Here is a 14,781-nt window from a genome sequence, read left to right as displayed (position 1 = left end):
ACCCACTGAATTGCAGTTTCTATGTGTATGTGCTCTCATAACACACCTAAAGATATATGGAAAGTAATTTCATATACGTACTATGGTATGACAATGTGATAAGCATGTGTCTAGGAAATTAAAACTCTGACTAGTAAACTCATTATATAATACTATACTATGCTAGCATATATATACTATATGCTCTGTCTTTTCCAGGACAAGTAATGTATTTTGAAAGCATTTAGGAGATCTTTTAAACCTTTTTAACAGTATCATTTTTGGTACACTTCCATACATAAAGTAAGACTCCCTCTGTACAAGAAATCCAACTGTATGAGTCTGGAGGGGAAAATTATACTTTACAGATTTTAGGAAACTTAAATAAAACAAAACAAAACAAAAGATTATGATGATAGTTTCCCACCCCACAGCAAAGGCTGTACCATCAGCAAAAGGGAGAGCTAAATTTTTCAGATTTAGGTGTCTACTGTAGGATATCTATCTTTCAAGTTTTTAAGCATATGCTTTGTGCTGTTGGAAAGGCTGGATGTATGTTTCATAAAAATACAAAACTTTCACCTCTAGTACTGATAGGTTATAGCACAGATTGCAATGAGAAAATAGTTACTGGTTTCAAATTCCTGTTCCCCATCCTATATCTTGGATCAATGTAATTTAGGGCAAGAAAATCACATATTTTACAGTGTGAGGAGAGGAAATGCATCTTTAAAAGCTTATTTTAAAAGAAAAGAAAGAAAATGGCAGCTGTTTAAATCTAGAAAATGGCAGCTGTTTGATGCTCTGGAGAGATTTTAAAATGCCAGAAGTGATCCCAGTGGAGACTGATCGGATATCTCTAAGCTGGACTGTGCACACTCTGCAACTTCCTCATTCTTAGTGGTACTTGGCTCTGCAAAAAAGTCCACTTATTTTAATGGAGATGTAACTAAGCCCTAGTAAAGCTGGTAAAAACCTGTGCAATGACTAATACAATGAGACAGTGGTTTGTGGAGACGACACATAGGTGCTATTGTAATAGAAACAACAACAGCAATATGAGTAATAAATATCTATATACACACAGACCGAGGAAGCAAAAGAAGTAAAATACTGGCCAGAGTTGAAGCAAGTGTCCTTAGATGGGGGGCATTGCTATCTAGAAATAAATGAACATTTATTTAAAACATTTTACACTTTTTTCCCCAGTATTTGTTTTCCTGGAAAAGTTAATTCTTTCTTATTCTTTTTTTTTTTCCTTACACTTTGGCTGAATTCTTTGTAGACATACACATAACAATGCTTAGGTCTGTGCAGAAAAATATGTAATTTGAAATCTTTATTCACAACTAATAACATTTCTGAAGCTTGCCCCCATTCATTCATGGTAGCTTGAGCTTTCCTGATGTCCTTCAGTTAATGACCAGCCCTGATTATTAATAAGATGGCAGCTTGAAAGTTCAGGCCTAAGCACTTTTAAAAACCTTGCTGAAAGTGGGTTAATTAGAATAGCAGTTGGCTGCATGCTGGAAGGGCTCAGATTTTGCTTTATACCTAAGTGATGGTGGTGGTCTAGGTTAGCATTTGTGATGATTGTCAGTGAAACACTAACAGAGAAACATTGGGCTGACCTCTCAAGTCAAGAAAAATCATTCTGGTTTTGGCACTTCCATTTTTGGGTTTTGCTCCAGTTATGAGGCTACAACTATATTGGACTTACCCATGCACACTTTTTTGATAAATTCACTATTCAATGTGATCATAGTGGATAAGTCTTCAAAATTCTGAAGCTTCATGATTCGGTTAGCAGCTGATGGCCCAGCCAAAGTCCTTAGTTGCTCTTCATCATATATGTTCCCAACTCCAATTGGAAACAGGGATACCCCTACAAAAATGGAGAAAAGAAGAAAAAAAAGGGAAAAGAGAAGAAAAGGTTTTAAATGGGGAATGCACAGGAGAAGGAAGTCTTTGCTGTTGTATTTCTTTTCATTTGCTTCTTAAAAAAAAATAACTGGGAAGAGTTTTTTTCCAACAGTTAATTTTCATGTATTACTTGCATCACTCCCTCCCACATGGGCTAAAGGCAATTAAGAGCAGAAATGGTGATGCTCTAATTAGTGTTAGCTAAGATGAGCTCTATTAGTCCCAAGCATAATAAGATCATGCATGGTCAACAAAACACAGCTGCAGACTTAATGACAACATCTTCACTTTTTTCCAAATGTAAAAAAATCACAATATGTTGTTTTCTTTCATCAGTTATATGGCAATTGGATTATTTTCAAGCCATTTAATTAAAAAATAATAGTTGTTATTTAGTCCATGCCTTATTCAATAGCTCCCAAAGCAATCTACAAAGGAAGTCACTGTTCCTCAGGTGAACACTCAAGGAAGCTGACTGTATAGGTTAGTGCAGAATCTGATCAAATCCAGACTCTATTTATTATTATAGTGAACCTTTCAAGATTCATTTTACTGCAACAGTATTGAATTTATAATATTAGATCACATTTCTGTCATCCCTGTCCATCCACAGGACCTTGGAAAATGAAATGCCACTAATTTGTGAAGCCTATGGAAGCTGTTCAGCTTAAATTGCAGATTGCTCCTGAATTTACCAGGAATTCAAAGGCATCTTCATCAGGCACATTTTGTTCAGGCCTGTTTCTTACCAGAACATTACACACAGTAAGTCCTGAACTTATATGAAAATACTAGTGCCTTAATTTTTTCATCCTTTGTTCTAGTGCGTTACTTAAAAAGAAACAACTCTGCTTAAAAATAGTGACAGCAAAACGAGATTTACTGTTCGTTCTTGCAGAAAGTGCAGCAGCCTCCACGGTGTCTTCTGATCTCCCCGACACGATGACTATGGCAACCTTTGATGCGCTGGGTCTCCCCCCGTGGGATTCTGACATTGCATTCTGAACTACAAAATCAATGGCTTTTCCTAAGAAGAAATTGAGAGATAAAAGAGAGATAAGATAGAAGACTCATAGGAGGCTACAGAACTAAATCTTACTTTGTATTAGTAGGTTATACAGTACTGGAAAATACTTATTCTTATAGGACTTTTAATGTCTGCTTTATTGCTGCTACATGAAAGATCTCAGCTGCTAAGAACCTACCAGTATTATTAATACGTCCCAACGCAGGGGGACCATCCTTAGCTCCCCAATCTCTTAAGTAAGGGGAATTTTACTACCTTTCCGTAGCCACGAGGATAAAGTTACGCTCCTCACTTTAGTAGTTACCTTTTCCGGAAGTATTGCGTTACACAAAAGGAAAGAAGATATTGTAGGAGAATATGTACCTATTTCCCAACTGCAGAACAACAGTGACATCCAGTGGCTATCTGATCTACAACTTCACACCATCCTGAACTGTATACACGAGTTGCTCAGCTCCCAGAGAAGATCTAGTCCTTCCCTAATTTGGTCAACTTTTTCTACAGGGATGAAAAGCATATCTTGCCTCCCTACCACCAGCAAATTCTCTGAAATCTAGACTCAGACTAACCCATAATATAACTGGGCAATCCATATAAAAAAAAAAAAAAGAAAAGCTAAACGAAGCCCACCAAACCCCACAAAACACACAAAGACAGGCTACCTTAGCTACCAAATCACAAAACTGGCTTAAAAGGGTAGCTGCTGCTGCCCTTTCATTTAACATCTGTGAACACTCAGGCAAAATTTTGTTCAAAATCATGACCTCAGCAAGAGAGTACTTTGCTAGTACTTGTACTTAGATACTTATTTGCACAAATATTTATACTGGGAATGATATGCCGCTTTTTTAAAAGCTCCTTTGGGCTTGGAAGTTATCAGATCAGGAGATAGAAATGATATTGTGTGACTGATGTGACATTCTATATCCTTCTATGACCTGGTGACCCACCTGGTAGATGATGGAAAGGCTGTGGATGTCATCTACCTGGACTTTAGCAAAGCTTTTGACACCATCTCGCATAATATCCTCCTCAGGAAGCTGGCAGCTCACGGCTTAGACAGGCATACTCTTCGCTGGGTAAAGAACTGGCCACCCAGAGAGTTGTGGTAAATGGAGTTAAGTCCAGTTGGCAGCCGGTCACGAGCGGTGTTCCCCAGGGCTCTGTTTTAGGGCCAGTCTTGTTCAATATCTTTATCAATGATCTGGATGAGGGGATCGAGTGTGCCCTCAGTAAGTTTGCAGACGACACCAAATTGGGTGGGAGTGTCGATCTGCTCGAGGGTAGGATGGCCCTGCAGAGGGACCTGGACAGGCTGGATCGATGGGCCGTGGCCAACTGTATGAGGTTCAACAAGGCCAAGTGCCGGGTCCTGCACTTCGGTCACAACAACCCCATGCAACGCTACAAGCTTGGGGAGGAGTGGTTGGAAAGCTGCCTGGCTGAAAAGGATCTGGGGGTGTTGGTAGATAGCCGGCTAAACATGAGCCAGCAGTGTGCCCAGGTGGCCAAGAAGGCCAACAGCATCCTGGCTTGGATCAGGAATGCTGTGGCCAGCAGGAGCAGGGAGGTGATTGTCCCCCTGTACTTGGCGCTGGTGAGGCCGCACCTCGAATACTGTGTCCAGTTTTGGGCCCCTCAATACAAGAAAGACATTGAGGTGCTGGAGCGTGTTCAGAGACGGGCAACAAGGCTGGTGAAGGGTCTGGAGCACAAGTCTTACAAGGAGCGACTGAGGGAACTGGGGTTGTTTAGCCTGGAGAAGAGGAGGCTGAGGGGAGACCTTATCGCTCTCTACAACTACCTGAAAGGAGGTTGTAGTGAGGTGGGTGTTGGTCTCTTCTCCCAAGTAGCTAGCGATAGGACGAGAGGAAATGGGTTCAAGCTGCGCCAGGGGAGGTTTAGGCTGGAAATTAGGAAAAATTTCTTTACGGAAAGGGTGGTCAAGTATTGGAACAGGCTGCCCAGAGAGGTGGTGGAGTCACCATCCCTGGAAGTGTTCAAAAAACAGGTAGATGTGGCACTTCGGGATATGGTTTAGTCTAGTCTACCCTTAATTGGTTTAGAGTAGACTTGGTAGTGTAGGTTAATGGTTGGACTGGATGATCTTAAAGGTCTTTTCCAACCTAGACGATTCTATGATTCTATGATTCTATGATTCTATGATTCTATGATTCAGGGCAAACAGAGTATGGTGAATAATAAATACCTGAAAGACTCATTCCTCTGAGTAATCTGCAAGAACTGTGGAGCAGAAATATGTTTGCCTGAGGAATTCACTGAACATTTTTAAATAACAAACACATTTGTAAAATACTGGAAGTCAGATCGCAGATAATTCACCAGCACACCACCAGAATACCTTAGCACACTTGAACACTTGGCACTTCACGTCTTCTTTCATCATGTCACCCACCCCTTTTCACTGGCAGAAGCAAAGACTCTTTTCCCAAGCTGCTGCAAGGATGGACAACCTCTAGGAAGCTCACACAGCACACTGACTATTGATAATGTGTCAACAGCAACTGGATATTGTACAAGGCTTTAATTAGGCTTTCAGGAAGAATTTATCCCCTGGAGGAATCTAGCCTAGAATAGGTATTTGGAAAAAGCCCAAATATCTCCTTTTCCACAATACTGGATTGGAGGTGACGTTGCCTTCTCAAATACCATTGCTTTCTCCATCCTTTCCTGTTGTCTCATACACCGTACAGTCCCTGACTGACAGCCTCATGTCCCCCTCCCACCTTATCCAGCCACACCATCTTCCCCATTAGCCCGTTATCACTATTTCCTCCCCAGAGCCTTAGCCTCATCTTCATGTGTCATCTCTCCACACAGATGCCCACAACTAAAGAGAAGAGCTAGGACCTGCCACAGGAGCTGCTGCCAGGCCCTGTCAGACCTACCGCTGGAATAGGATCCACATCAGCTTCTCCTCCTATCAGCTTCCATCTACCATGGGCTGTTACCGCCACTAACAATCTCCTGTCTAGAGAGGGTCGCGTATTTTTCCAAGCAGTAATTTTCAAATAGAAAGACGCATGTTGTTTAAATCAAAATGCTTTTTGGAAATGTCAATTACGATCAGAAGCAGGGTGGGGGCGGGGGGGGGGGGGGGGGAGAGAGAGAGAAAAATCAACAGAAAGCTTTCAACAGTATTTAAGAACAAGATGGGATGCTTCTCTTTTGTTTCTTACTATGTAATGATTCTTTTATTTAGCTCTTCCAACTGTGTAGATTCATTCTGTTCTTATGATTTGGATTTCATTCCCATTTTAATTCCGAATTATATTTTATATACAAAATGAAAACACTTTCGAGTTTCTGTTTAGTGAAAACCTCAACATTCTGCATGTTTTTCTACTTGCAACAAAATATATTTTAAAACATCATTATTAGTTGAATGATGGCAATTCCATTTCACAAACTACTATTCCTGACCAGAAACATTAACTAACCTCGGGTCTTAACTCATGTCCTATACAGCTGTCTCACAATCACTGCTACAAATGGTTTCGTTTTCCAGTAGTTACTCTATTTGTGTGTAGAGTTAGATGTTAGATGCAGAATAGCATCTTAGCTATAAATAACTAAGGGATAAAACAAAATACAGAAAATTAATATGACTATATTCCAATCCCTGACATTGCTCCAGGATGGTCACTGTGCCAGAAAATTGACTTATTTCCCTTTTGTCCTATAAATAATTACTAAAAAAGTATTTCAGGTTTTAACTTTCAAATATCTTAGGTTAAACTTTTGCACAGTAAGAATCACAAATGATTTTTCATTCATTTGTGAAAAGTACTTGGAATTTCTGTGTTTGTCTTTCTTTAATGACCCTTTGACTTTCGTGTGGTTGGTGTGGTCACCAGCTGCTCCAGCTCCATTTTTCTTTCTCCCATTAATTCTGAAAATTTTCAGAAACTTCCATACATATACGTAAACTGGAAAATCCATTATTTTTATAATTTCTAATAAAGAAATCGAGTTCCATTGTAATAGAACCAGGGACTATTTCAAAAAGTCCCCAAAAAACAATTACTCAATTTAATGCATGGAAAATTTGTTTTAGTGTACTAAGAAGTCTTTGGATTTCTCCCCTTATTTTGAAGCCAGCTCTAAAGAAAAGAGCCAGGTGTCTGAAGACGTGATCAAATGAACACTTTCGTCCTGCTAGAGGGATTCAGAAAGTCACCATCCCAAGCTGGAAGCTGTCACTTCTCAGCTGTTTGTCTGTACATCTCACTAGGGAGGGTAATAGCAAACTCCTCACAGGCCATAATAAAAAATATTGACTGTTAATAAACCAACCGAACATTTTCTTATTACTACACTGCAACATAACAGTAATCTGCCATTTTCATACCAATAAAGGAAATTTAAAATTATTACATTGAAATAAACATCACCAAGCATAAGGCTACATTAAGACTGAAAGAAGAGCGCACAGCATCGTGGACGTAATTACACCAGCTTTAAAATGGCCAGGTCTGAGCCACACCAGCTTCAGCCGTCATGAGACCACCTTGGGTCTTGTACACCCCTTCAGTGGCTGACACGTGGGCCACTGCTGCTGCTGGCACCACTACAGCTTGCTCTGACATATCCTCATAGATTGCAAATGCATCTCTGGCTGCAATAGTGCCATAGCAAACTGCTGGCAGAAGGAAGGGTCTGCTCCTCCAGGTGCACCAGCTGGGCATGCCCTCCCAGTCAGCACTGCTGCCCACCTGGCCACGCAGCTGGCCGTGTCTGAAAAATCATAGACTCATAGAACCGGTTAGGTTGGAAAAGACCTTTAAGATCATCCAGTCCAACCATTAACCTACACTACCAAGTCTACTCTAAACCAATTAAGGGTAGACTAGACTAAACCATATCCCGAAGTGCCACATCTACCTGTTTTTTGAACACTTCCAGGGATGGTGACTCCACCACCTCTCTGGGCAGCCTGTTCCAATGCTTGACCACCCTTTCCATAAAAAAATTTTTCCTAATTTCCAGCCTAAACCTCCCCTGGCGCAGCTTGAGCCCATTTCCTCTCGTCCTATCGCTAACTACTTGGGAGAAGAGACCAACACCCACCTCACTACAACCTCCTTTCAGGTAGTTGTAGAGAGCGACAATAACTGTTCTAAAAAGACAAAAAACCCCGTGCATCACTTTCAGCCATTCTGGCCCTTCCCTCAGCTCACTGAAGGCCCAAGCACACATCCCTTCCCACTGAACGAAGGCAGTGCAAGCATGCAGCAGTGAGCTGTCAGGGGCCCGGGGCCAGGCCCTTCTGCAGCAGCTAGCTCTTTAATCTGTTTAGCTGTATGGAACCACACCATCAGCTATCTGTTTCAGTGATGGACCCTAGAGAAAATCCAAATGCTAACACAAAATATCCTAAATCCTGCTCCATAAAACAACAAAACAATTTTTTTTGCTTAAAGAAAATCTGACAGTGGCCAAAACATCATTTGCTAGCATTGACAAGGGGCATCATATTAGCCCCAGTGAAGTGAATAGGAGGTTTGCTAAGGGCTTTAAGGGTTACATATTTTGAAGGATTTTCTCTGTGTGTGCATGTGATGCTAAGCCTGGACTAGCAGCCAACATGCTCCCACATACTGAACGTTGGAGCATATTATGTTAGTCTCATGTATTATTGTTACAAGTGGTTTCTGTATCTCACATATACAATGTGCTATCAAAAAAAAAAAAAAAAGGCAACAAATGGGCTTTGGAAGCAGAATGACTTCTATACTCCCATGTATTTTAGTCATTAGACATACAACCCATGAGAAATCAAGATGGAAGTCTCAAAGCCAAAAGCCTTCATCACATACAGGAGAATAACTGAGCTGAGACCAGCATGACACACAACCAAAAAATCTGTTCCCAAAGGCAGTGGACGTGATGAGGAATGTGTGTCTGGTCGTCTCTCCATGACCTCCTGCCCCCTCTTCTCCTATGGCCTCCTAACATGTCACACTTATGCTGGTCCTGACAGGCATAATGTCCACAATTAATTTCACACATGCACACACACACCCCCTTCCCAAATTTGACCATCTAAATGTTTATCTGGTTAACTGAAGAAAAAGGCCAAGCTTGCAGGAGTACTGAGACCCCAGCAGCCTTTCAGCTCAGTCAGTAGGATGTGACTGTTAGTCATTGGGCATGTCCATGGAAAAAATATAAATAAATAAAAAGAACAAAATGAAAAAACATTGATCTATATGGGCCACTTTAGAAAGGGCAAGTTGGTCGTTCCAAAGCACAGCACCTTCTCCCGATCTTTCAGCGCTGATACACTCCTGACTACACTATACAATACAAAACAGAAGTCATGTATGGAATAGTCATTAAAGCAAAAGCAACAAAAGATATCATACAAAGATGGGGGCAAAAAATGGAGAAGGGATGGCATCACTGCACAGTCTTCTCCTCTCAGCTAAGACTATGAACATTTGATGCCAAACTTCTGACAGTCAGAAAAGGCTTTATAAGAAACTTTTTCTGGTTGCCTTTAACATGACTATCTAATAAAGGCTAATTAGCTGGATATACATACTTTTTTTTCTTTTTTTTTTAATATTATCTGATGCAGATTCAAGCCAGACTCATATTCTGAAGTAATAATTCAGAATGGTTCATGTAGAGGTTCCTGTGAGGACTGAAAGCTGATTAAATGGACATAAACAAACTTTAAGGACAAAAGACAATCTGTTGAGTAGGATTGGAGGTGTTTACTGGGAGTCTACAGGGAATTACACTAGATACTGCCTTAATAATTTCATTAATGATTTGGATAAAGGAGGAAAAATGTGTAAAAAGGCATGCTAATCTGAATCAACAGATATTAGATTGGGAGCAATTATGAACATCATGGAATGAACGGAAAGAGCACAAGGTGCCCTAGAAATGTTTGAAATACATCCAAGAAATAAAAAACACAATTCATCCCAGAATAAGCCAATCTGGAGGAAAATAAACCAACACACAGACATTTAATGGTTTAGTGGGTGCCTCAGGGAAAGCAGAAACTGCTTAAAAGCAACCTTTGCAATTATTTTCTTTAATTTTGTCTGAAATGAGGAATAAAATGTAAAGCCCCCATGAGGATCTGTGGAGCTGTGACAGATGGGGGATTCCAGCTAGGCGGAGGTTCCTGCCGGGAACTTGTGAATCTGTGCCTTAAGTGGCCTCAGTGGTTTCGCTAACACTTCTGCAACATCTCGACCAAAAGAGAAAAACTGCTACAAGAGGTCTTAATCATCCACAAGTACCAAAAGCTCCCTGGGAAAGAAGCGAAAAAGAAATGGCTCCTCAGCACTTGAAGAGGTAGCAAAAAAAGCCATGGGCTAGGAAGCATCTATTTAATCAAGGACTTGTGTGATCAGGAACAACCCCCTGTGATGATAATCCTGAAGCTGGTATTTATATCTTAATTTAGGATCTTGACTAGACATGGAATTGTGTTTCTTTTTAACTGAAACTAGTAGATTATTCTAATTTTGAAACAAAATAGCTACGGCAAACTTATCCCACAGATCGATGCTTTAAATAGTCAATTCTTAGCACATTGACATTCTGGCATTAATGCATGCCAATTAATAGAATGGTTGGTCTCCTCATGAACAGCACAGATTCATCAGTCCAACAGCCCATCAGCACGGAAGGGAGGAGGCTATGAAGCCCCAAAACCTCTCCTCTGCTTTCCAGGCTCTGCAGGTCGGAAATCCTGCATTTCTCTTACCACCAAGAGGTTCTGATAACCCCGGGCTCACAAACCTTATAGGAAATGAACTAAAAACCCAAGCATGTAAACAAAAAAACCTGCCAGGACAGTGAATTAAAATAGCTCAGGGAAGAGACTAGTAGGCACCCAAAGCTGGCTTAAGAAAGGAGCTGACCACCAAATCGGAAACAGTAGTGGGGGAGCAAGTGAGGAAGACGTTTGTCTTTCAGTGGATGGGAGCCCTTAGATAAGGGCAGCTGCTGGCAAAACCATGGCCTTGGGTGGGTGATGGCGGGGGACAGGTTTTGAAAATTTTGCATAGACCGCGTCACTCAGGGCAGGGATCTGAATAAAGAAAAGTGCTATGGTGGGCCTTTGCTTCCTAAACCACAGGGGGCGGGTAGAAAGAAACTTTTATAGCTTCTTAATCAGCAAAGCTGAATGTTGCTATTCAAACATATTAATAACTATAGAAAGTTTCAGTAACAATATTTAAGGTTTTTTTCCTAAAGTGTGGGGGAGGGGACAGGGGGGGAACCATACATTTCTTTCCCTAACAATGCTTTTAATACAACTGAGCCACATAGGTCACACTTCCTCCAGTTTTGAGTCTGAGGAAGGCAGTAGGCATGGAAAACATCAGCCTAAATGAGCTACTTTTAGGAAAGGCAGAAGCAAGCAAAATCATGGTTTTATAAAGTGTTAAGCAGTATTTACTGTAGGGACTGATCACTGTCCTCCCTATGACACTCCTAAATACTCATGAAAGCTGAGGCATGTTTATGTGATTCTCAGTTCTCTCGCACAGATCACACTTTTAGCTGAATGAAGGCTTATACAGTTAGCTCTTGCTTACTGTAAGCTTTCTTTTTTCAGTTATTTCTTAGGTGAAGTTGTACACAATTTCATTATGTCCAAATATCCCCAGAGCTGCTTCTCAATAGGTTACTTGAGCCAAAATTTGCATTATGTTATCTTATTGCATAAGCATGGGAAAGCTTTGTGGTACAGGTTGCTCTTTTCTGTGCTGCCTATGCCCTCAAATATTCTGTAGGTTTTAATTATTTCTTACTAATAAAATGTATCTCTCTCCTGGAGTTTCCTTATCATTAAATGAAACAGAAAAAGGAAAGCTTTATGCAGTAAGACTTTGCCAGCAATGGCAACAGAGCGTACCGTTGCTCTCTGCACGTACAGCTTTTTTGATGGAGGATTTGGATCTGCCAAGATTGAATAATGATTACAGAGGATCATGTTTTACCATAGGGAAGTCAGCGCAAATGAGAAGAAACAGTGCTGATCTGATGGCAATGATATTTTTGATAGGTAAATCCTGATCAAGCCCTCCATAGGCTAGCAAAGATTTCCAAACCTACCTAGGGAACTGCAACTTCCCAACTGAGCCATCTACACCTTTTAAGCAGCCTCTGCATTTCCAGAGGCCCAAGCACAGACAGAATAACATGAATGACCATGCATTTCCCGTGGATGCTGAGTCTCCTACACAGTCAGCCGAATTCATACACATTACAAGGTGCAGGACGGGACCACAGTGACTTATTTTCATTACTTCATTTGGGAGGAACTACTTCTACTCTATTCCATTTTGGTTCATTATACCACATCCCTCATCGTGGTCTCTGAGCATTTTCCAATGAGACATAAACAAATCACTAACGAGTATGTCATGTGGCTGCCTCTCCTCTTTCATTTCCCAAAGGCCATGTTTTCTCTGTTTATCCTGTAGTTGAGTGTGGCTTACTATACACATTACATGGAAGGCTTCATGAAACTTATCTATTTGTATATAGCAATTTATCCCACAACGAGCCTATAGAAGTCTCATCAGCCATCTGGTATTTTTATTTCTCCAGGCTGAGAAAGCAATCATGGCTAATCCTCCTGCGAACTATGGAAGTCAGGTTTTATTTCTCACTTTTCTGTACCAATAACTCTTTACAGTCTGAAGTAGGCCAAAGACCCTAAAAATCTGTGTACTCCTCAACTCTTATAGGACCCTAATGCTAAGTGGCTGCCAGAGTAAATGTGGTTCCAGTCCAGAAAAACAAAATTCCCAGGGTATCTGCTGAAAGATCAGATATGCTGTAGGAGAATCATTTTTTGCTGAACCCTACAACCGATACATGTGTGTGTACTGAATTTCCACAGACGCAGTGGGAAATCTGTGTTATGTTTTAGCACATGAAAATTGAAGTGGACATGTTTTTCAGGATGCAGTTGTCTGGAACAGAAGATAATGTTTCACAAGTAACTCTTCTGTCTAAGGTGCTGCCTTAGGTGATCATTGCTCCCTGGCACCCTTCCCAGCCTTGTGCCAGCCCAAGTCCTTGTGGGACCAGCATGGCAACTTGGATGAGGGAACTGAACCACCCAGAATATAACTACTGTTCGGCTAAGTTATTTTTCAACCAGGTCGGTTACACTGGCTCAGCACAGAGTAACAAACATCTGGCAAGGGCAGTTATTGAAGTCAGCATAAGCAGTTCTGCTGCTAAATGCCTAATCAACTAATTGATGCTGAAAGGTTAATGATCAAAGTTTTTACTTCTTAATTATGTTTTGCTTGCTTGAAAGATAATGAATGCAAATCCTGAGAATTAATTCAAGGCTAAAAAGAAACTGATGGTCTTCTTTCCAAAACACATTAAGATAAACCCAAATTCAGGTAACCTACAGATACATTTTAATAGAGAAAATCAAACCTTTACCAAGGAATGTACATATAGTAAAGACATGAGCAAACTAAAAAACCTGAGAGTCTTACTGCAGAACACTGCCACAATAGCACTGGCACGAATTGGTGATTGGGGCCAGGCTATATTTAGAATTTCTGAGTTTTTTCCTCTTGTTTAAACATCAACATCCACATAATCACTCACCCAGTCTGGTAGGACCTTGCTCCCTTTGTTGAATTGAGTGCACCATCTCTACAAGCTTTTCAGTCTCTTGAGGCACGTTCCATGAAATTTCTAGATTATTTTCCCTGGCATACTGGAGAACTGACACATGAATTGAAGTATTGCCTGAAGCAGAAAGCAGAAAACAAACATTTTAAACAGTGCATATGGATGTCTTAAAATAAATCTAAAGGACACATTACGGTTGTCTTTTACATTAAGCACAGCTAGACAGCGATTTTCCATCAGAGTGTGAAAGCTGTATTTTCAATCAGAAGATCAAAACTGAACTATTCCCAGGGGAAAAAACATGCAAGTATGGATGGAAACAGTTGCTTTTCTGTCAGGAATCAGCAAGTAGTATTTTACCTCAGATCAGTTTGACCCTGATTGGAGTATTTCAGTTTACTGATCTCCAAATGTTATTGCTTTTCCATTTTAAAATTGTCTAAACATGATTTTTTTTTTATATGCACATAGTTTTGCAAAGGCGGTAGTTTGCTGCCCCGTCTGTCTGATCAATCAGGCTCCCCCCAGTGACTACATTTCATGCAAATTTCCCTCTGTCATGCAATACTTGAGTGGCATGCATCATGGCTGCAGCATAAGACAATAGTACACCTGGGGAGCATGACCTCCACAGTGTAATGAAGAAGAATTCCAAGTTTTGCTATTCTGACATCCTAGTTATGTTATACATTATGTAAGAAGTATGAACAAAACTAGTAACAGAGGGTTGATATAAAAAGTTAATAAATATCAGAATTGCAGAATCGAACTGTACAATACGTTGTTTATAATGATCGTCTGTACCTGTCTTCATGGTCTTAGAAGGACTTCTACTGTATACTGAAGATACTTATGTATGTAACATATTATTCTTTTTCAATGCTTTGTAAAACATTTATGAATGAAGTTAATAATAACTGTAATTTCATGTATCCAAATGTTGCAGCCCTATATTGATCTGAATATTGTCTACTCACTACGCTTTACAATTTGTCCACAGTCTTAAAGATTTTAAAATCAAGGCTGTAGTGAGGAGTCATTTCATAGCTACATTATTATTGTCCTGTTGTTAATCATGTAACATTTCCTGTTACAGGCTTCAAAAGTAAGGAAAACAGCTAGGCTAAAAGAATGACCAGCCAGGTTAGCTCAGTTGGTTAGAATATGGTGCTAGTAACACCAAGTTCACA

General features: G+C 40.4%; 1 protein-coding gene across 1 annotated transcript in view; it reads right to left on the bottom strand.

The window, feature by feature from the left end:
- The window catches only part of VWF (von Willebrand factor), a 146,727-nt gene that overhangs the window by 53,271 nt on the left and 78,675 nt on the right, over positions 1 to 14,781 (bottom strand). Inside the window, exons 29-31 of the mRNA XM_075719955.1 lie at positions 13,565 to 13,708; positions 2,786 to 2,929; positions 1,700 to 1,864 (exon numbers count right to left, since the gene is read on the bottom strand). Coding sequence (XP_075576070.1) covers positions 1,700 to 1,864; positions 2,786 to 2,929; positions 13,565 to 13,708 — 453 coding nt within the window. The remainder of the gene's footprint in view (positions 1 to 1,699; positions 1,865 to 2,785; positions 2,930 to 13,564; positions 13,709 to 14,781) is intronic.

This window comes from Pelecanus crispus, chromosome 1, assembly GCF_030463565.1.
Source record: "Pelecanus crispus isolate bPelCri1 chromosome 1, bPelCri1.pri, whole genome shotgun sequence".
NCBI classification, from domain to species: domain Eukaryota; kingdom Metazoa; phylum Chordata; class Aves; order Pelecaniformes; family Pelecanidae; genus Pelecanus; species Pelecanus crispus.
Note: the sequence above shows the minus strand (reverse complement) of the source record. Positions and strands in the feature narration are given on the sequence as shown.